General features: G+C 42.2%; 1 protein-coding gene and 1 long non-coding RNA gene across 2 annotated transcripts in view; one reads left to right on the forward strand and one right to left on the reverse strand.

Annotated features, from left to right (window-relative positions):
- Nucleotides 1-15,098, forward strand: part of NDFIP1 (Nedd4 family interacting protein 1) — a 39,156-nt gene extending 24,058 nt beyond the window's left edge. The window contains exons 4-8 of the mRNA XM_018565627.1: nucleotides 4,226-4,313; nucleotides 8,604-8,728; nucleotides 10,789-10,855; nucleotides 12,848-12,953; nucleotides 14,753-15,098. Of these exons, the coding sequence (XP_018421129.1) occupies nucleotides 4,226-4,313; nucleotides 8,604-8,728; nucleotides 10,789-10,855; nucleotides 12,848-12,951 (384 nt within the window). The 3' untranslated portion in view covers nucleotides 12,952-12,953; nucleotides 14,753-15,098. The remainder of the gene's footprint in view (nucleotides 1-4,225; nucleotides 4,314-8,603; nucleotides 8,729-10,788; nucleotides 10,856-12,847; nucleotides 12,954-14,752) is intronic.
- Nucleotides 15,099-16,676: 1,578 nt separating this feature from the next.
- LOC108794563 overlaps nucleotides 16,677-20,829 on the reverse strand; it is a 15,622-nt gene continuing 11,469 nt past the window's right edge. The window contains exon 3 of the long non-coding RNA XR_001941717.1: nucleotides 16,677-16,856. This is a non-coding gene — a long non-coding RNA (uncharacterized LOC108794563). The remainder of the gene's footprint in view (nucleotides 16,857-20,829) is intronic.

Here is a 20,829-nt window from a genome sequence, read left to right on the forward strand (position 1 = left end):
ATATATATATATACACACACACACACTAACTTTATTATTATCACATAGGGGGCTAACAAGCCCCTATGCAATAGCAGATAGGGTGTGACAGGTCCTCTTTATGGAGACATCAGGGGTCTTTCAGACCCCTAATGTCAACTAGGGACCCCAAAGAAGCATAGAAAGCAGAGCTCTGCTTCTCCAACTTCTCCTGGCTCTAAGAGCCGGAGAATGTAAATAGTGACCCCAGCAGTGATGTAATACACATCACTTCCAGGTCCAGTGATCGCAGGAGAGATCAGCGGTTGGAAGCGTGCCGGTCCCGGGCCCCACACGGGGGACAGTGGAGCCCCGTCGGAGGGGGGTGGGGGCAGCACATTCCGCTGCACCGTACAAGCGATCCGGTGTCTGTATAGACGCCGGATCGCTTGTATCCGCACAGTCATCGCTGGCTTTTTAATGACACCAAGAACATGGCTGCAGCAGCAGCTGCGTTCTTGGTATAACCACTTCAGTGGGCCGCCTTATATTTACGTTTTGTGGTCCTGAAGTGGTTAATGTGTTTTTGAGATGCTGATATAACATTATGAAATCGGTAACTGTTTGGTTCAAGATGTGTTGTTAATCACAGATTCTAAACTAATATATGCGTCAATGCAATCTGCCAGAATATTTCCGGGTGAGCAGGGTACTTGTTTAAATGTAGTGTTATGTGACGGTCTGATACAACCCGTAATGACATTAGAACAGGACCGGATTTCTATGCTGTAATGCCAGGAAAACTTTGTAACTTTATATAGAAATTGCTACAATGTAATCTGTTCAGAGTTGATTTTTTCAAAGGGATTCAAAGGGATTTGTAGCTGCAAGGGTGAGAGGTTACAGTGGAATATACTGTACTTTTAGATGAGGCAAAAGATTTAGAGCTAACCTACTTGGGTGGGTGTTTAGACCTTACGTTGGCCATCACCTCACCGTTGTTACATAGTTACATAGTATTTGAGGTTGAATAAAGACATTAGTCCATCAAGTCCAACCTATTAGGATCTCATTCTAGGAGTACCCGTACCCCTGTATATTACGGTCCCTTAAGAAATCGTCCAAAAGTTTCTTGAACAATTCCACATTATTTGCTGAAATCACCGCCTGTGGCAGTGAGTTCCAGACCCTAACTGATCTTACTGTGAAGAACCCCCTTCGCCCCTTGTGCTGGAATTTTTTTTCCACCAATTTTAGGTGGTGGCCTCTAGTTTTTGTAATGGAGTTAATTTTAAACAGTTTATCGCTAATGTTGCTACCACCATTGAACATTTTGTACATGGAGATCATATCCCCCCTTAATCTCCTCACCTCCAATGTGAACATGTTTAAATTTAGTAGCCTCGTCTCGTAGCTCTGGTCCTCCATACCCCTAATTAGTTTGGTTGCCCTCCGCTGGACTTTTTCCAACTCAAGGACATCTTTTCTTAGTACTGGTGACCAGAACTGGACCGCGTACTCCAGATGAGGTCGAACCAATGATCTATAAAGTGGCAAAATTATAGACTTGTCCCTGCAATACATCCCCTTTTTAATACAGGACAAGACCCTGCTAGCTTTGTTTACAGCAGCCTGGCACTGCAAACTACCTTTCAGTTTGTGGTCTACAATGACCCCCAAATCCTTCTCCATTTCTGACTTCCCTAGCGGCATACCCATAATTGTATAACCCATTTGTTTATTTTTAATTCCAAAGTGCATTACTTTGCATTTATCGACATTAAACCTCATCTGCCACATTAATGCCCACTCCCCTATTTTATCCAGGTCCTCCTGTAATGTTATAATGTCTAAGTCCGTGTCTATTACCCTCCCAATTTTGGTGTCATCCGCAAACACGGAAAACACGTTGTGTTAAGGTGGGATGTAACATTATGGCACAGATCGACTCTGGCACAAAATGTTCTCCCCACTCACCTAGTCCGAAGCAACTGTGGTTAAAACACTTGGGGTTGTCAAGATTCTCACTCTAAAATAAGGAGGTGGGGTGGTTGGAAGCTATGGAGGGATTTGAAACCAGGCAGATCGTTTTGGGGGGATTTAAGAAGAAGAAAAAAATCTGCTAATTAGATCTGTTAGCTTTGTTAGAGCTTTCTATTCTTTCTAAAAATGCTATCATTTGTTATATTCTTTAGCCTCTAATTATGTTTCTAGTAGCAAAATAAATATATTCAGAGCTACTTTTATGTGTTTATACCTAGGGGACCAGAATAAAGCACTTTTACCTACCTGATCCCTGCTTCCCCAGTGGTCAGCATACACCTCTCTTCTCTCCACTCCAGCTGTGGACTGTCCCTCAGCGTCCTCATGTCTAATGCAGGTCTATGGAACCTGCGTAAGAGGCAATGAGGTCAGTGGGGCCAGTCTAATAACACAGAGGCAGCCGAAGGAGTGGGGTTCAGTAAAACAGTTTTTTTCCCCTGCCCCCTAGGCATGAACAAAAACGTAACCCTTGAAGTGCTGGAGCGGGCCCACTGCAAGGGTAGTTTTTGATTTCCTGGGTGATGGGCTTTAAGTTTAGAACCAATCCTAGTTGTCTTTATGTGTATAATTCAGAATTAGATTGTTAGTAGCAGTTATGGACTTTCTGAACCAGAACAGGTGTAATTCATTGCCCATCTGAGAACTTTGCAGTATTAGCCTTTGGTGAATATCTGTTTTCTTTTCTGGATCTTATCTGCTCTCACTCAGCACAGAGAGAGATGGGATACTTTTGATGATTTCTTCCCAGTCTCACTGGAGGTATGGCACTTGCTTCTGCCTTATCTAGAAACGGCTTTTTTTGTACATCCTCTTCCTGTGCGTCCCTTCCTGTATGCTTTAACAATCTAGTTGTAGTGAAAACTGTATTGGTTCAGTGGTATATAGACTATGCTAAGAAAGCCTTTAACCAGCTTGTGTTGTGAAACATTGTTTTCTATATGTGTATATGGGACAGGCATGTTGTTTTTTTAAACAGAAAAATCGTATTATTTTGTCTCCCCCCCCCCCGATAACATCCCCAAAAGCCTCATAATATTTGGCAAATCATTTTTGTCTGTCTGATCCAGACAATGATACAGTTTACAAATTGAATCAATTGTCATGACTCATGAACTGCATGATAGGGAAATCCCTACCACTATCATTCACACAGTAACCTCCCAGAATGGTTTAGGACAGGGGTAGGGAACCTTGGCACTCCAACTGTAGTGAAACTACAAAGCACATCGTAATTTTGCCTCTGTCAAGAGTCTTGCAATATCTTATGGGATTTGTAGTTTCACCACAGCTGGAGTGTCAAGGTTGCCTACCCCTCTGTCCTAAACCATTCTGGGAGGTTAACTGTCCCTAATGTGTGAATGATAGGGATTTCCCTATCATTCAGTTCATGAATCATGAAAATTGATTTGGGTTTAGGTGGCACACTGGCGTAGTGACTAGCGCTTCTGCCTTGCAGCACTGGGGGTCCCTGGTTCAAATCCCGTTCAGGTTATTATCTGCAAGGAGTTTGCATGTTCTCCCTTTGCTTGTGTGGGCTTCTTCCGAGTGCTCCAGTTCCTCTCACACTTCAAGGACATGCTGGAAGGTTAATTGGCTCCTGTCTAAATTGGCCCTCATGTGTATGCATGTGAGATAGGGACCTTACACTGTAAATATGGGCAGGGACTGATGTGAATGTGCACTAAGTAAAGTGCTGCATAAGTTGTTGGCACTGTATAAATACCTGAAATGAATACACTTTGGGAAGGACATTGGGAGTACCCAGAGGGAAACTTATGTAGATGTGAGAATATATAAACTCCATGCATATTGCATCCCCAGGGCCCAGAGCTGCAAGGCTGGAATGCTAAAACAACAGTTTACATGGAATTGTGTTCTAGGTTTAGCTGACCTTTGCTGTGTCCTAGGTGAGAAGGATCCTGCACAATGAAGATGTTGACTTTCCTGAAATATATTCTTTGTGTCTTAGAATTGAAGCATTAGTGCTCACTGTTTTTAATGCTGGCAGCTTTCCTAGACTTCGTTTTAATTAGCGCAAGGTTTCACCGTGTACTTTAAAAAAGAAAAAAAACTTTCTTTGTTCTCTTCTTGTCTGGAAAATAAAAATCATTTGGTTTTCATCATCTGATCTTGTTCGGCTTTAACTGTAACTTTATCATCTAGATATTTTGCTGTAGATATCTGAAAACTGAAGTGTATCCTAACCGACTTCTTTCTGTGGCAGGATGATGATTTTGTGGCACGGGATGATTTCGATGATGCAGATCAGCTCAGGATAGGCAACGATGGGATTTTTATGCTCACATTCTTCAGTAAGTATGTTGCATTCTCGCTGATGTCATGTAATACATTCAAAACAGCACTGAGGCCGAGTGCACAGCAGGATCATTCACTGTGCTGATTTTATTGGAGGACAGTGACATGAGGACAAATCCTCTCCATGGGCCACTCTGACCTTGTATCTTCTTTAGCGCCTTGGTGTTTGAGGCTTCCTGTAAACTTTAAAGAAGAACTCCATGCAGAATGTTGTTTTTTAATAATAAGTATCTCACTGCAAGGGTTAACTGCTCGTTTTTGTCTAGGTGCTAAAAAAAAGTTATATTTACCCGAACCTCTGAGCCGCCTTGCTTTCAGACCTTTCGGGGTCTCTCTCCCTACTGCTGCAGTGGTCTAAGGTCCCGTAAGGCTAGGTTCACACCTAGGCGACACCTCACCGCGTGGCAATCGTGCACGATTCCGAACGGATTGTCGCGCGGTCAGGAGTCGCCAAGGTGTGAATTGATCGCGCTGTGGGTGCGATTATTTTCTAATGGCACCCCAGTTGCGCCGGGCGGATCACGCGGTTCCGCCCATGCTTCCAAACAGGAAAACAGCCACGCGTCGTGTACCGCAAAAAGAAGGTACTTGTACCTTTTTTCTGCGATTGGCACGCGGATGTCACCCCATTTAATTCAATGGGGCCGTGCGTCAATCGCTACCTGCATTGTACAGGACCGGCTCGGCGGTTTGGGTGAGTAAGTTATTTTTTAAAATGTTAGCACCTAGACAAAACGCGCACTTAGCCCTTGCAGTGCTGGGGTAGCCTGGGGTTCTTCTTTGAGAAGCCATGACAAAATAGCGATTCTGTCACTGCTAACATCTTGCATTGAGAGAATCACTAAGACTCATCCTAGCTTCACCTATGGCAGGGATGTCCAAACTGCGGCCCTCCAGCTGTGGTGGAACTACAAATCCCATGAGGCTTTGCAAGATTCTCACAGACATGACTCCCGGAGAGAGATGCTTCATGGGATTCATAGTTCCACCACAGCTGGAGGGCCGCAGTTTGGACATCCCTGATCTATGTCATCTCTTCTTCGCTGCCCAAACTAGAAAGCTGTTGCTCTGACGGTCATCTATTAGGGGAGGCAACGCTTGTATTGATCTACTCGCATTGGCGTCAGCAGCAGCAGGACTGCCATTGTAACAGAGCCATATTGGGAATAACACCTATTTTATATTTGTTACATGTTATCATTCACATCGCATAACTTAAAACATATGCTGCTTACATACTTGCTTTATTCTGATAGAAAATGTTTTCTCTAAATTGAATTTTCCCCTGGAAAAGAGGGCTGGGGGGGTTAATGTTTACCATCATTAACCCTGTCTGCACTTTGCTGGCAGATCTCTAGTAAACTAGATTTGAACACTGTCCGAACAAAGGGATAAAGATATAGAAGCAGTGTATGTTCATGAGAGGAAGCTCAGAGTGTCCATGGTCTTTCTATGGGGACAGCCAGAGTTTCACGTACTTTTAAAATGTACAGATTTTTTTTACTAAAAGGTAAGATATGTTTTTAAAATTATTTTTAGGTATGCTGTGTGAATAGAAACACATAACAAACATTTAGTGAGTGGGGTTTTCTCACATTTGACCGGAGTAAAAATATACTTTAAACACTAGCAGAAGCTTCTGTCGGTGGATTAAACCCAGAAACATGGCTCTGCACTTGGAGAACAACCCTGGATTCAGCCAAACCTCCAAAACCGTGATCTTGCTATAAATACAGTGACCGTGATATGCTATATACACATTACCATCTAGTGGGGACAAGCACTGCTCTTTTACATAAGATGTGACACAAGGAAGATAGATTTGGTATATTTCTGTAGGACTTGTATCTGCCATTGCCAGCAATGATGTACAAGAGGAGTAGGGGTGGTTTGGGTTTTTGGACTCTTTGTACATCATGTTTTTACACAGCAGACTCAAATAATAATCATTATTTGTGTAACGTTGATTATTTTTTTGAAATGATAATCAGCGATGGCTGAAAATAACAACCACATGGCTAGAAATAAAAATCTTTATGGGAAAACATGTATATTATAACTTGCGGAACTGAGCCTAGAAAGCGTTGCTCTTCCCTGAAATTACAGTTGATTTTATTATCAGGACACTTTATATATAAATAAGAACTTCTGACTGTTTAAGTAGAGCAACAATCAGACACTAAATTACCAGTTGACAATTATAATATCTTTTGGCATCTCTTTTTCTGATTGCAAACTTTAGCAGTACATGAACTAAATGTGCTATGCCTGTCAAAGTAAAATTCTAATCATGGGAATGGAATGGCATCGCATTGTGTGCACTGACCACTTGTGTGGAAGGCACAGAAGCAGGCAGGTTTTAGACTTGGGTTTCATGTGTTTGCTACAGGCCCATCATTTTATGGAACTTCTTATTTCAAAGTAATGCATCTCACTATAAATAACAGACACATGTTAATTGCTGTTCACAATACCTATATTACTGAAAAATAGGTTCTGACTTGAGGCCAGCTTCAAGAATCAGATTACAGAGGCGAGTCACTCAGCAAAACATGAGCATTGTTGGCTTTTAGCACTCAGAGTCCAAAGTCTGCAAATATGTGAATTTTGTATGTGTCATGTTACTCATTGCTTCTTATCTGCTTGTTAACATTGGAAAATCTATATGTATTGCAGCCATTAAAATAAAATAGTACAAATCAATCTTACGGAAAGATCACATCGCTTGTAAAGAAACAATCTCTTGCTTTGGACATTAACATATAGGAGGATCTTTGATGGAAACAAAGGTATATAGTCTGAGCTAGACTGTGTCAGGTTGGGCCCTATTCACACTTGCAAATGGGGCCGATTGCATAAATCTTGCGAAATGCTCTGTGAGACTCATGCGGACAGCCGCGGGTCAGAAGTGATGTACGCAGCAATGACAGCTGACAGCACCTGCAGCCACTTGCATGTTATCAGACATGCTGTGATTACCTGCTGATGATCACCCGTGGATGAGGGATAGATTATTTAGTTCAACTGGTATAGTTTGCAATCAGAAAAAGAAATGCCAATGGTGTGATTTATAAACCGCTTGCTATGTGAATGAGATTTGCAGCACATTATGACCACTAGGTGGAGCCAAGGAGCATAGGAAATGGTGCTCCCTGTCTTCATCTCGTGGTCATAATGCACTGGCAATCTCATTTGCATAGCTGTTTGATTTGTGAATGGTTTGTAAATCCACCCTCAAGTAATACAAATACAAACCATCTTGTCTTGTATTGTGACTGTAATGTCTTCCTTATATTGTAAAGCGTTGCACAAACTATTGGCGCTATATAAATCCTGAATAATAATAATACAAAAAGCAGCGCAGGTGCCAGCCCAGCCTATCTCTGGTAGAAATTCAACAAGTTGCAAAGGATAGCGTCACTCCAAATTTTATTCAATATCAGTCGGCATATCCATAAAACGAGAGAAACTTCTCTAACACGATTCACACAAAAATGTGCTAAATCATAGAGTATCTATGCCACTCTATGATTAAGTGCGATTTTGTGTGAAATATGTTAGAGCAGTCTCTTATTTCCTGGATATGCCAATTTATATTGAATAAAAAGAAGCTGCATGTACATCTGGAGTACCAATCTCCTTTACTACATGTTGATAATATAATAGTCAACTAGTGATTTTTACTCTGACTGGTAAAAACTGTCCGATGTTGTTATTATTTGTATCTAAAGTGTCCTGGTAACAAAATCACACTGTAATTTCAGAGAACAAGCTAGAATGTGTTTTGCCATAAACATCCTTATTTATAATGATTTAATTCATGTTTTTTATTATTTATTTTCCTCCCCCATTGGCTATTATTTGTTAAAAAAAAATACTCATTGTTATGGCAAGCCTGCTGTTGGCCTGAGTCTCATGGAGCAATTTGTGAGACTCATGGAATCGGCCCCCATTTGAAAGTTGGAGTGGTTGACAAACAGGAACAGGGGAAGTTTACAAACTCTAAAAAGGTCTAAAGCAACATAATCTGTAACTGTAATCAGCCCGTGCAGTGACCCCAATAATCGGTAGGTTGATCTCCTATAGAAAAAAACATTAACGGACAGAGAAGTTGCTATTTAAAGATAAACATGTCATTCACTGTGTGGTATTGATATACTGGACCATATAAGTATGTTTTTCTTTCGGTTTGTAATAAGAAAATTCAGATTCTACAAAATAGATTTTCTTTTACTTTTTAACATTTTAGTCTGTGTCACACTTAAATATGTTGGTTTTTTTTTCAGTGGCATTCCTTTTTAACTGGATTGGATTCTTCCTGTCATTCTGCTTGACCACATCAGCTGCTGGCAGATATGGTGCCATTTCTGGATTTGGCCTGTCCCTGATAAAGTGGATATTAATTGTCCGAGTAAGTTTTACTGAAAGCACTCTTTCGTCCTTGTTTATAAAAAAAAACACCCCAAAATGTCTCTTCACAATGTCTTCAAAATTGAAACCGGAACTCCAGAAATGATCTTGTATGGAAACTTACATTGACTTGTAAGTATCAATATCTGATATCCGGAGGGCTGCTGGACATTCTGAAAACTGCTGTAGTAGTCCACGCTATATACAGTAATAGCCATGACCTTCCCGGTGCGGATCCCCCTCTGCTCACAGGGAGTCTCTCGCTCAGCACTGCAACCATTCAGATAACACTTATTTTGTTCAGTGGATGCAAGGCATTCTCTGATTGGACAAGGTGGAGAGACAGGGCAGATTATGTCACAATCTTGCAGGTTTATCCGTTACTACTGACATGTCTAGTTTTTTGTGCATAGAAAATGGATGTCTCCCCTGCTGAACTACAGAACATCTCCCCATCTCAACAGCATAAAGCTGAGGTGTTCTGTAGTCCAGCAGGGGAGAACACAGTATAGGGCTGAAACATTACTTGGTATTTCACTGCAGCAGAGGTAGAAAGTTGGGAGCTCACTATTTTTTTTTTTTCCTGCAGTATTTTCAAACAGACAAACCATGGGGAACTGTGCATGTAATGCAGAGATGAATTGTGTTTATTTTGCCCTTACATACACTTTATGATGAGAGCTAGGTGAGCTAAGCAGTCACTAACCTCCCTACATAAACATGGGAGAAACTGAAGAATCCACATATCTTTAGAGCTTGTGTTGATGGACTTTGTTCGTTTCAAGCTGGTTTTGCATTCCCATTAAAGTCTGTGGGAATGCAAAACCTGCAAGCAGGAGGTCAGAAGGAGATCAACTACAGGTGTAATGTAGGTCAGAAAGAGGTCAACTGCAGGTGAAATGTAGGTCAGAAGGAGTTCAAATGCATGTGAAATGTAGGTCAGGAGATAAAATGCAGGTGAAATGTAGGTCAGAAAGAGATGAAATGCAGGTGAAATGTAGGTCAAAAGAAGGACAACTTCAGGAGAAATGTAGGTCAGAAGGAGATCAAATGCATGTGAAATGTAGGTCAGAAGGAGATAAAATGCCAGTGAAATGTAGGTCAGAAGGAGATAAAATGCCGGTGAAATGTAGGTCAGAAGGAGATAAAATGCAGGTGAACTGTAGGTCAGAAGGAGATCAAATGCAGGTGAAATGTAGGTCAGAAGGAGATCAAATGCAGGTGAAATGTAGGTCAGAAGGAGATCAAATGCCAGTGAAATGTAGGTTAGAAGGAGATAAAATGCCGGTGAAATGTAGGTCAGAAGGAGATCAAATGCCGGTGAAATGTAGGTCAGAAGGAGATCAAATGCCGGTGAAATGTAGGTCAGAAGGTAAACTTCAATTAGATTTGAGGATTCTTGAAGCCATAGCAGTAAGACTGGCCATACACTGTATCACGGTAATGCCAGGCTGAAAATGTTGGGCCAAACAGCTAAATTCACTGTTCATGTATTCAGACAGTAGGGTCGCCGACTGTTAGACTGCAATAGCCACAGCAGAAGATTCATCCATCCATGCTGTCTAGCAATGATGGAGACATCTGTTTTTTTCATTCAGCATTCAGGCCAAACAAAAAAAATCTATTTGTGTATACTTAAGGTAGGGCTGATATGTAGGGTATGAAACTGGGATCCTGAGTTTTTATGGAGTTCCATTTTAAACTGGCAGAGGATGGGAAGGCAAAAAAGACTTACAATCATTTCTCTCCAAAGAAAGCGTGCATACAGGATTATAGCTTGATATTTAACAGCTTGTGCATAATGTGGTCTGGGCTGCCCTCTAATGTTAAGAATGCAGACTGCAGGATATCTATATGATTTCATAGCCTACATTTTATTATGGTGCTAAATTCTAGTGCCCTTTGTAATGCCAGAGGCCAGATCATTATGTTAGAAGGTAGGACTTGAGTATTCGCCCTTCTTTAGTAGGTTAGAAAGGTCTGCACACATTTGTAGTCTATGAAATGTTCATTGTTAGCATTACTGCCTATTACATGTTGGCTTTTCTGATTTATGTGCAGTTTTCTACTTACTTTCCTGGATACTTTGATGGCCAGTACTGGCTGTGGTGGGTGTTTTTGGTATTGGGTAAGTACAATTTAAAAAACGCTGTATACAGTTCGTATTTAATGTAAGCAATGGAAGTAGAAAAGGACTGATGAAGATCTAGTCACTGTTTGACTAAGTAGGTGTAGTCCATGTCTAGTCCTGCAGAGAAATGCAGCTCCTGCCAGTAGTTGGTGTGTAGATATAATTGACTGAAAAATCAGTACTAATAGTTGCAGGGTGATGAGAAATCCAGGAGACTGTGATGTATCATCAGATGTTATATTATAAAAAGGCAGTCTAGAACCAACATTCATTCAATTCATACAGGTGATCCTGTCCCATTGTGTTCCAATCCCTATTCCATAGGAGCCATGGTTTCCATACATTGCACTGATGGTTACCAAAAAGCCTGAAACAGCTTTATGCAGTTTAGAATAAATAGCTCTAATATTAGACCATATTTGCCATATACACCAACGGTGGATGTGGGGTAAAGCAATGGTTTGCATGGTTTTGCTGACTGTCTTGAAATGAGGAATCATCCTCATATTTTTTGGGTATGTGGTGGAAGGAGACATCGGAATTCCTTCTGTTTTAAGGAGGCGTTACTGTGCTATTCCTTATATTCTAAATTGAATACAGATAAGACAACATAATTATGCGCAATACATGGTATAATAGCAGCATGCAGAAAGACCAATTATAAAAAGTCCATTCAAATAAATATTACAATTCTGGTGCTTAGAGTAAGCATTTTGCCCCATGGGCCAATAAAAATAAGATGCAATATGTTGGCCTGGTGACTAGTGATGAGCTCGGGCGTTTTCGCAAGCGCCCCGTGCCGAGCCCGCCAGGAAGCCGTCAGCGCGCAGGGCCAATCACAGGCACTGAGCCATTTCCCGATCTCTGCAGCTGTGGACCGGGAACATGTCTCAGTGCCTGTAATTGGCCCTGAGCGCTGACGGCTTCCTGGCGGGCTCGGCACGAGGCGCTTGCGAACACGCCCGAGCTCATCACTACTGGTGACCCATTCAGACTTGGATCAAAGTGGTGCTTGCAATCAGTTACAGCTGCTTGGCATTATATATCTACCTTCTCTCAGTTCCGACCTGCAGTTATAATGTGGCAGAGGGAATTTGTTCCTAAAAATGCTTGTTGTCTGGTTATTATTCTTATCCATCATCTTCAGTACTTGGAGTCACTGACCCCGAACACATGTAGAAAAGACAGAAGCCCTTACCTGCTTTAATATTTCTGATCAGAGGACTCAAGATATGAAAGGCAGCAGGTCAGCACGGAAGCAAGGAACTAGAATTTTCATGAGCAGAGGCAAGCAATGGCAGCCTACATGTTGCTCTTGTGACAGATTTCACAAATAAAAACATGAACCGTGCAAAAGAAAGCAATTTATACTTACTGTCCTTGGAATGTTTGCTCTCTTTAGCTCAGCAAAACCACTAGCAGAATCTTCACATCTAACACTTTTTGGGGTGTAAATGTTTGCTCTGCAAACATCTGACTTTTACATCCACATCTTTGCTTCTCGATTCCATACAGTGGCCATAATGCAGAGAACAGATGTTTGCAGAGCGAGCGGCTCTGCAAATGTTTTATAAATACACCCCTTTGGGTTGAGTTAAATGCTTACGCCCCCCAATTCAAACTGCGTTTGCCTCTGCTAGCCTCTGTGCCACTGCTGTGTCTTGTAGTGATGCTTCAGGGAAGAAGTATTTGATCACTTAATAGGCAATTCTTTTATCTGTTAGCATAATGTCTTACTTCGGAAGTAATGAAAGCACTTTATCACCTCTTAAAGCCAGACCCCTATTTTTTTCCAGAAGAGGTCAACAGTTGGCAGCAGACTTATTTCTTTCAAGACAAGTGTCCGATTAGAGTGCTGTTACCCTTACAAGAGCATGGCTGACTTAGCAGAAATTCCCTCAGTGTTAGGAATGTTCTCCTGTACAGGAAACCATACGAGTGATTGAGACAATTGTATGCCTGTTCTCATATATTGTTTCCTTTTTCTAGGATTCCTTCTGTTTCTCAGAGGTTTCATTAATTATGCAAAGGTTCGGAAGATGCCAGACAACTTTTCCTCTCTTCCAAGAACCAGGGTCCTTTTTATTTATTAAAGGTAAGATATTGATTACCATCGAATGTTCTCCCTGGGGCTTTTAGTGTCAAGTGTCAATACATAAGTGGTCAGTGGGGCTTCTATATCCGTGAGGAGGACTGTGAACTTTACATCTAATTATCAGTAAAACTGCATAAGCTTATGAAAGCACCTAATTATAAGGCCTTAAAGGTAATATTACTGCTGAGGCCTGGCGAAGGACATTTGTCAGGAATTTTTTTTAACCCTGTCAGGTCTCTGAAGATATAAAAAAAGGCAGCTCCAGAGGAGGAATTATACTCGCTTCTCTATGGCTCCATTAGTTCTACCTCCCCTCTGCTTCAGTGCTCCTGCCTTCAACAGTTCAGCATTGGACACTTCTGAGAGTGTTGGATTCCTGTGTCCACTGCATGCTGGGGCCAATTCACACTATATGCGTTGAGGCTGCGTTGGCCATTGTTTCCAGCTCAACCCCAAAGCAAGACAAGGCGATCTGCCTTGTCACAGACGGGATCGGTTCACATCACCAATCCTAGTGGTGTGAAGCTGAAAAGAAAATATGGCATGCTGTATTTTTTTTCAGCGCAGAACAGCCTCCTCGCACCCCGCTGTGCCTGTAGAACTGAATGAAATGTCACTTGTGACTTTCTAAATAAGGTTCTACCGAAAATGTGCACTGTGTCGAGCAATGCACATCAGCTGCTGCGTTCTGTAGTGATGTAAGGGATCAGAGGATAGCACACGGTGGGGGAAACAGGCATCTGACGGAGGCTACAGCACTGGAATGGAGGCACGGTTAGATTCCCAAGCTGCTAGAGATGTGAGTATAGTACCTCTTCTTTTCCAGGGAGCTGCTGTTTTAATTTCTTTAGACACTTGACAAGGTCTGATTATAAAATGATGCCCATAATGTAACATTTAATATTAACATTTAACCTAATCCTAACACATAGGCACTACCTTTCCCCCTGTAACATTTTCCCTGACTCTAATTAACCCTTGCCACTTGGTCTATATTTTAGTCCTCAACCTACTTAATGCTGGAACAACATATAAAGTTTGTCCATCCCTAATTGATACAGGAACCTAACAGTCCCAAGTTGAGATGTACGTACACCGAAAATGAAAAAACAACTGGGCAGGCTTTGGTCATGGCTAGAGAAATAAGAGAGTTTTAGACACAGCTATATAGCAGCTTTTATGTCCTACTACACCTTGTGACAATTACAGGAATAGTATATCTGGGGTATTTAAAAGAGAACTATGGGGTAAGTGTTTTCCCCATAGTTCTCTTAAGGGTCACGGGAGGACATAAACTAGCGTCCTCCCGTGCCCCAAAGCTCAGTATATCACGAGCTGTTGTCAGCTATATACTGAGAGCGCCGCAGCCGGGACGGATCCCGACATTACTGTCGAGATCCACGCAGCTGTGTGGGTGACAGCGGGCTCTGCCTTTCCAGAGGCAGAGCCAGCTGTACCCGCCCCCTCCCCCGTCCGTTCCGTTCCAGTCAGCACTGGAAGATCGGAGCGGGGAGGGGGGCAACCCCTGCAGGGAGTGGTGACTGACAGTCACAGCTCTCTGCAGGGATACGATCGAGAAGTGAGCGAGCGACGGTATGTGTTCGCTCACTTCCCGATCTATTGAGCCGACATGTGACAGTTTCATTGTCACAGGTCGGCTCGAACTATGAGGTTGGGTGATTTTCACTCAACTCATAGTTCTCCTTTAAATGACATACAGTACTTCTGCCATCTTTATTGCTGTCATTCCATGTTGCAAGATAGGTTTATATCTAATATGTTTATCTCACTTTTTTCAGTTGTTTGGTCCCTGCCTTCCTGCCTCTGCAAATCTCCCTTAAATGCGGACAGACTGCATGGACACCCGCAGGAAGAGACTCAAAGTTTCAAACACCGATGGGATAATACCTGCTTCATTTAGAGATTAAACAAAAGTCATAAAGAAGTAGACAAAAAAAAAAAAAAAAAAAATACAGTTGAAGAAGAAAATAAGCATTTCTTTGTTTTTAGGTGTAAAATTGGAATAGTACTTGCAGAAATATGTTTTATTATTATTCTGGAATCATTAGTGGCTACTGTTTAAATCAAAGCTATCGCAATCAAGTTTGTGAAGTACTAATAAAGCCTTATATATTGTTAGTAAAACGAAACAAGAACATTTGAACTGCACTCCTTCTGCCAGAAGGGGGCAGTGTCATTTCATTCTGTTATCCCGCTCTCTTCATTTGACTGCCGAACTGATGTTTTTGTGTATTGTATTGTGTTCTGCTTCGGGAAAGAGTTTGTTCAATTCTTCATACGTTGATTTATTTGTTTTTGCTACTGTTTCTGTTGTAACCTATCTGTATATTATAATTGGTTTCTTCTTTTAAGAGAGATGAATTTGAAATTCATGAGTATTTAAACTATGAAACAGTTACTGGGAAACATTACGGGAAAACAAATGTAATGAATGCATATATATTTAGATAGAACAAGGTAGTAATCTATAACCTTCTGGATAGAATAAGTAATGGTTAAAACCCCTTGTCAAGCATTTTTGCAAGCAATGTGACATCTGAGAGATTCAATTAATTTCCTGTAGATACAACAGGAAGTGATAGGACATCTCTCCAATGTAAGTGGAAATGCCCTCTTAGACAGTTGTCACTGGAACAAGTGTCCGCATTAGAAGATTTCCCTTCTACTGATGTTCTGGTGACAGTGTAAAGTTTGGCATTCTTTTCTCCCTTTTAGTCCTGGTGATAGTGCTCTCCAAGACAATTAGAGAGGGCGATCTCCTTAGTCGGGGACATACACAGCAATAAGATCCTGACGGCGTTCTAACCCCTTACCAATCTATCCAAAGTTAAAAATGGTGTACTGAAGCGGTAGGCAAACTCCGGCCCTCCAGCTGTGTTGCAACTACAAATCCCATTAGGCATTACAAGACCCTGACAGCCACAGGTATGACATCCAGAGGCAGATGCATGATTGGATTTGTAGTCTCTGCGTAGCTGGAGGGCCGAAGTCTGGCTACTCTTGGCGTACAGAATTTCACTGCTGATAAATAACTCCCTTTGTGTTATCTGTATCTGACTGCACCCACGTCTACACTCACTAAATGCTGCAATTGTAGGACAAGACTGTCCGCTTAACTGGAAAATAACAGTGGTGATTGTACCACATCACTAGATCAGCTATGGAATCAATAGAGGGGAATACTCTAGTGTAAATAACCCCATGCATTGCTCCTTGCACCATATCATTAAACCTTGCCCTTTGGATAATTGATGGTGAATTGTAAACATGCTACATCAGTGATAGAGGAAAAAGGCAGGGGACCGAACATGGCATCCAATCATTTTTCACTTGGTATAGAGATGTGAGCTGGGAAATGAATTGCTGGGTTGTGCTGCACCTCTGCGGTTTCTTTCTTTTGGTTTTTGTAAATCTTCAGCTTTTAGGATTCGGAAAATCAGTAGATCCCCCCCTAGAGTGGCCATATGATGGATTCATTTCTGTTTTGTCTTCTGCAAAACAGCATTACAGGAGTAATAAACAGTTTATAAAATGATATTGCACCACTATTCATGTGTACCAGAGTGGCGGTATTGCTGTCAAATATTTAAGAATCTACCCAACACAAATGTAACTTGTTTGGCTCAGAAAAGCCAGGTTCACCAAATCGCAGGTGCAGTGAATGTGTGCATGGGGAAGAGAGTCCCCCACCTGAGCTCCTTACATTTAGTGGGCAGCAGTAATCTTATTAACTTATTAGTATTTAAGCATGACAAAAAGATGTGCTCCTTTCTATGGGGGGCAGGTTTTCAGAAATAAATGTATTTCCTTTTTCAGTTGCAGCGTATTAAAAAAAAATCCTGAAGTGTCAATCAAATGAGCTTCTGTGATATTTCACTTTAACTTTGCTGACCTTGAAATCATCGGGACCTATTCTAAGGCAGGGGTAGGCAATTGTGGCACTCCAGCTGTGGTGAAACCCCAAACCCCATCATGCCTCTAGGAGTCATGCCAGTAACTGTCAGTCTTGTAGTTCCACAACAGCTGGAGTGCCAAGGTTTCATCATGTTTTAGGGCATATTCTTCATATGTTGCTTGTTGGGGAAACACAGAAATTAAACCTGTTTGATAAAGTGTGGCGAGCATGCTGCCAGATCATGACCCAGTTGTGTTCTGTGCTGTGAATGTATAGACCTAACGGGATATTCAATTTAAAAACAGCATCTGATCCCTCTGTGTAGCAATCCAGAAGGGTCCTTCACGCAATATACTTCAAGATTCTTCCTCCGGGCTTGTTCACACCACTAGTCCACCCTGAACGCACGGCTGCTGGTGTGCACTGAGAGGGACAGTGTTGATGTGCCGATTCCGGTGCATCGCACGGTTGAATTTTTTGTTGTTGTTAGAACTTCCTTGAAATGTCATAAGTGACACTTCATTCAGTTCTATTCAATGTATATGGTTTGTGTTGTAACCTGTTTAAAAAGTACTGCATGCAGTACCATCGCAACACTGGTGTGAATTGACCTTATTGAAAACAAGGCTTTTTGCCTCGGCTATGCATTGGGTCAGTGCTGGGCAAGGCTGCCACGTGCATTTGGTGTGAACGGGCCCTTGGAGAAATAAATACCAACAGCATTACTGTAGTCACATCATAATGCTAGATTTCACCATGACAGGTGACAGCAGAGTAAAGCTAAAATAAGAGCTTACCGTGACCAAGAGGCAGAAGTAGATGATTGATATACCTTTATTAAGGGTCTCCCCTTTAAGGTAGGTATAACAGAATTGCCATTGGCCTCATGTATCATCACTTTTGTAGCTTTGTCCACCATCCAAGAGATATGGTGACATTTTGTGTACGTCTTCTCTGGTAAATAAATAAGGCTATCCAGGGTGCACAGTATTGCACAGGAATGATTGTCAGGTTACTGTGTAATACCTCTCTTCACTGCACATTCTGCTGTCCCTGGACTTAACTTCTTCAACCTGCACATTGGAACTTTACCTGGTCTGTTAACCTGGAAAATAATTAACTGTTTTTTTTTTTTTTTTCATTGTAAACATGCGGTGGGCTGTCTGCTGTGGTTTGGGTGGGTCCATAAAATACTTGTACTTTCTTGTGCTTTTCAACTGTGTAAGCAGAATCTTTGCATTTTGTGTAGAATGATATGCACCTTTACTTGCCGACTGGCAGTTCACTTTAAAGTTTTACTATGTTAAAAATGTAAATATAGCAGAATATTAATAAATGTCACTTATGTAGCAATTCTGAGAGTACAATTCTTACTGCATGTTTGCGCGATATAATGACGGCGGAGATATTCTGCCATCTAGCTACAGTCTTGAGAACTGAAATTCTATGTCCCTCTGGTCTTCAAAATGCAGAAGTGTGAATTGCTGGGAGAGTTCCATCTTTGCCCTTTTCTCTCTGGGACGTGCTTCCTGACCCAACATGTCAGACTGGTTGTTTGTGAAGGTGCTGCCATAGTTGTAGACTATTCAGTTCTGTTATAATATACAGCAGAACCTCCCCTAACAACTGTTCTTTCTCAGCACACGGATTCCTATAATGGCTAAGGCAGGGGTAGGCAGCCTCCAGTTGTGCTGAAACGACAGATCCCATCATGCCTCTGCCTCTAACGGCTCATGCTTGTTACTGTCAGAGTCTTGCAACGCCTCATGGGACTTGTAGTTTCACCACAGCTGGAGTGTGGAGGTTGCCTACCCCTGGGCTAACGCTTTAGCTACAGACCTTTACTTCTTTTATGGAACTTGATAAGCTGAGGACTCATCACTAAATAACCTCTGCTCACTTTGAATAATTGAACTATTTCCTGTAGAGCCTAATGCAGGAGTGGGCAACTCTGGCCCTCCAGCTGTGCTTTTAACTACAAATGTCAACATACCTCTGGGAATCATGTCTGTAACTGTCAGTCTTGCAATGCCTCATGGGACTTGTAGTTCACAACAGCTGGAGGGCCGGAGTTGCCCACCCCTGGCCTAATGGGAGCAAACCCATACTTTGCCCATTCACAACAATTTATTGCTGGCACTTGCCATCCCTGCACGTCCTTGTCATCTGGTTTATCCCCTGGTACTTCCAGGTATAAGAGAAGCTGTGACTCTCTCCCCTTCCTCCTATGATAAAGTGCATGGTAACTGAGTGGTCAATTGCCCGGTTTGGGGCATGTCCTTAGTCCCGTGTAAGGTCCAACCCATACTGACCTGGAGCACACACAGCTTTTTTTGGTTGAGGCTGCATCAGGAAAACAAAACGGGAACACTGGGAAGTAGTAAAGACAGCAGGCTATCTAGTGAACCTTTTATGCATACAGCTAATAAGCATACAAAATTGAGATTGCTGGAAGAACATACACTTTATCCAGGTTACATATAAAACCTGAATATTTTAAGTCTATATAAAGCCTAACTTTTTTTTGGGCATCTAAGTGTTGCTGATCACCTCCAGCCTTTTTCAGACACTTGTGTACGTACACTCACTCCCAGCGTTCGCTGCCGATCATTGCTCTGGACTAGCTTCCTGATACTGACACACTGGTCCATACCTACGCAATGTGTGTCCGCATGGCTACTTGTGGTCTCCATCAGGGGTGTGTGGGAGACTGACAATTATTAGTTTATAAAAACAAAATTGAAAATGGCTTTTCACATTACATTAACGGTTTTAAAGCGTACATAAAATTTTAGTGACTGGGTTTAGATCGACTTTACATCTAATTCTTTTTTCTCTAGCACTTTCCACGAGCAAAAATGTATATAAAGCCAAAAAAAAACACTTTTTTTTTTTCTTTTTTTTAGTATTGGACAGAGTAAGAAAGAGTTAAGACCCTTGGCGGGTGGGGGAAATAATACTGTGGGACTGTCCCGGCTATGAACTAGAGGAAGGGGGCTGTTTTCACCAGCTGGTATGGAAGCAATTGAAGTGCCAAGCTGGCATACAGGCACTGTGTGTTGATGAGGTTGGGACTTTTGTTTTCTATGAGTTTCAAGGTTTCTTTCTAGGGAAGGGTGGACAGCCTATAGCTGTTGAATTGCACACTTAATTTTTGCTACTGCCTGCCCTTGCTTTTTGTCCCTGGACAAAAGCTCACAGGAAACATTCCAATGATTCCAACGAGAACCAAAGGGGATGCAAATGAGTCTACCACCAAATGGGGCAGTCCCAAAAATCCAATTAGGTCCACTTTGCAGCTGCCAATTGTTTTAACCAGTTGCCATTGCTTTCCCTAACCCCAAATCCTTGCAGCATCTCCTCTTTCCATAATCACATAGAAGGAGGAAGGGGTGAAGGAGGTAGGGGAGGAGGTGAAAGAGAAAGGGGAGAAGCAGCAGAGGGGGAGGGCGTGGGCCAGACAAGGTACAGGTGTAATTGTTGTCACTCAAAGGGCAGCCTGCAGGGTAGTGCTATTGTCATACAAAACCTTACCTGGCTAAAGATGGTGTGGGGTCATTCACCTCTTGGCCTGGGCCTGAAGAGCTGCCAGTAGCTCCGGCCCAGTGTGACTCCTGTACCCCAGGCAATATAAGCTGCAACACAGTATGGCAGCATTTATAGCCTGGGACATTGCATAATCTCTGGGCTCTTGGGGTGGACTGCTGGTCCCAAGGTGTCAGAGGATGAGCCCAGTGAGTAGGAGGGGTACAGTTGATTGTGCTGTCACCATCGTAAACGAAACATGGTGGTGCCACCATCTCCAGTGGTGTGTCCTCACTGCTTCCTTTCCAGGCACCAGAAGATTGACTCAGTGTGCCGTAAAAGGTATGTAGTGTCCCTGCCCATGCTTACTGTGTTTGTGGTTATGTGTACCCTGCCAATGACAGTGGGCAAAAACACCTTATGTTCCACATGATG

This window comes from Nanorana parkeri, unplaced genomic scaffold (genome assembly GCF_000935625.1).
Source record: "Nanorana parkeri isolate BGI_ZX_2015 unplaced genomic scaffold, ASM93562v1 scaffold867, whole genome shotgun sequence".
In the NCBI taxonomy this organism is placed as follows: Eukaryota; Metazoa; Chordata; class Amphibia; order Anura; family Dicroglossidae; genus Nanorana; species Nanorana parkeri.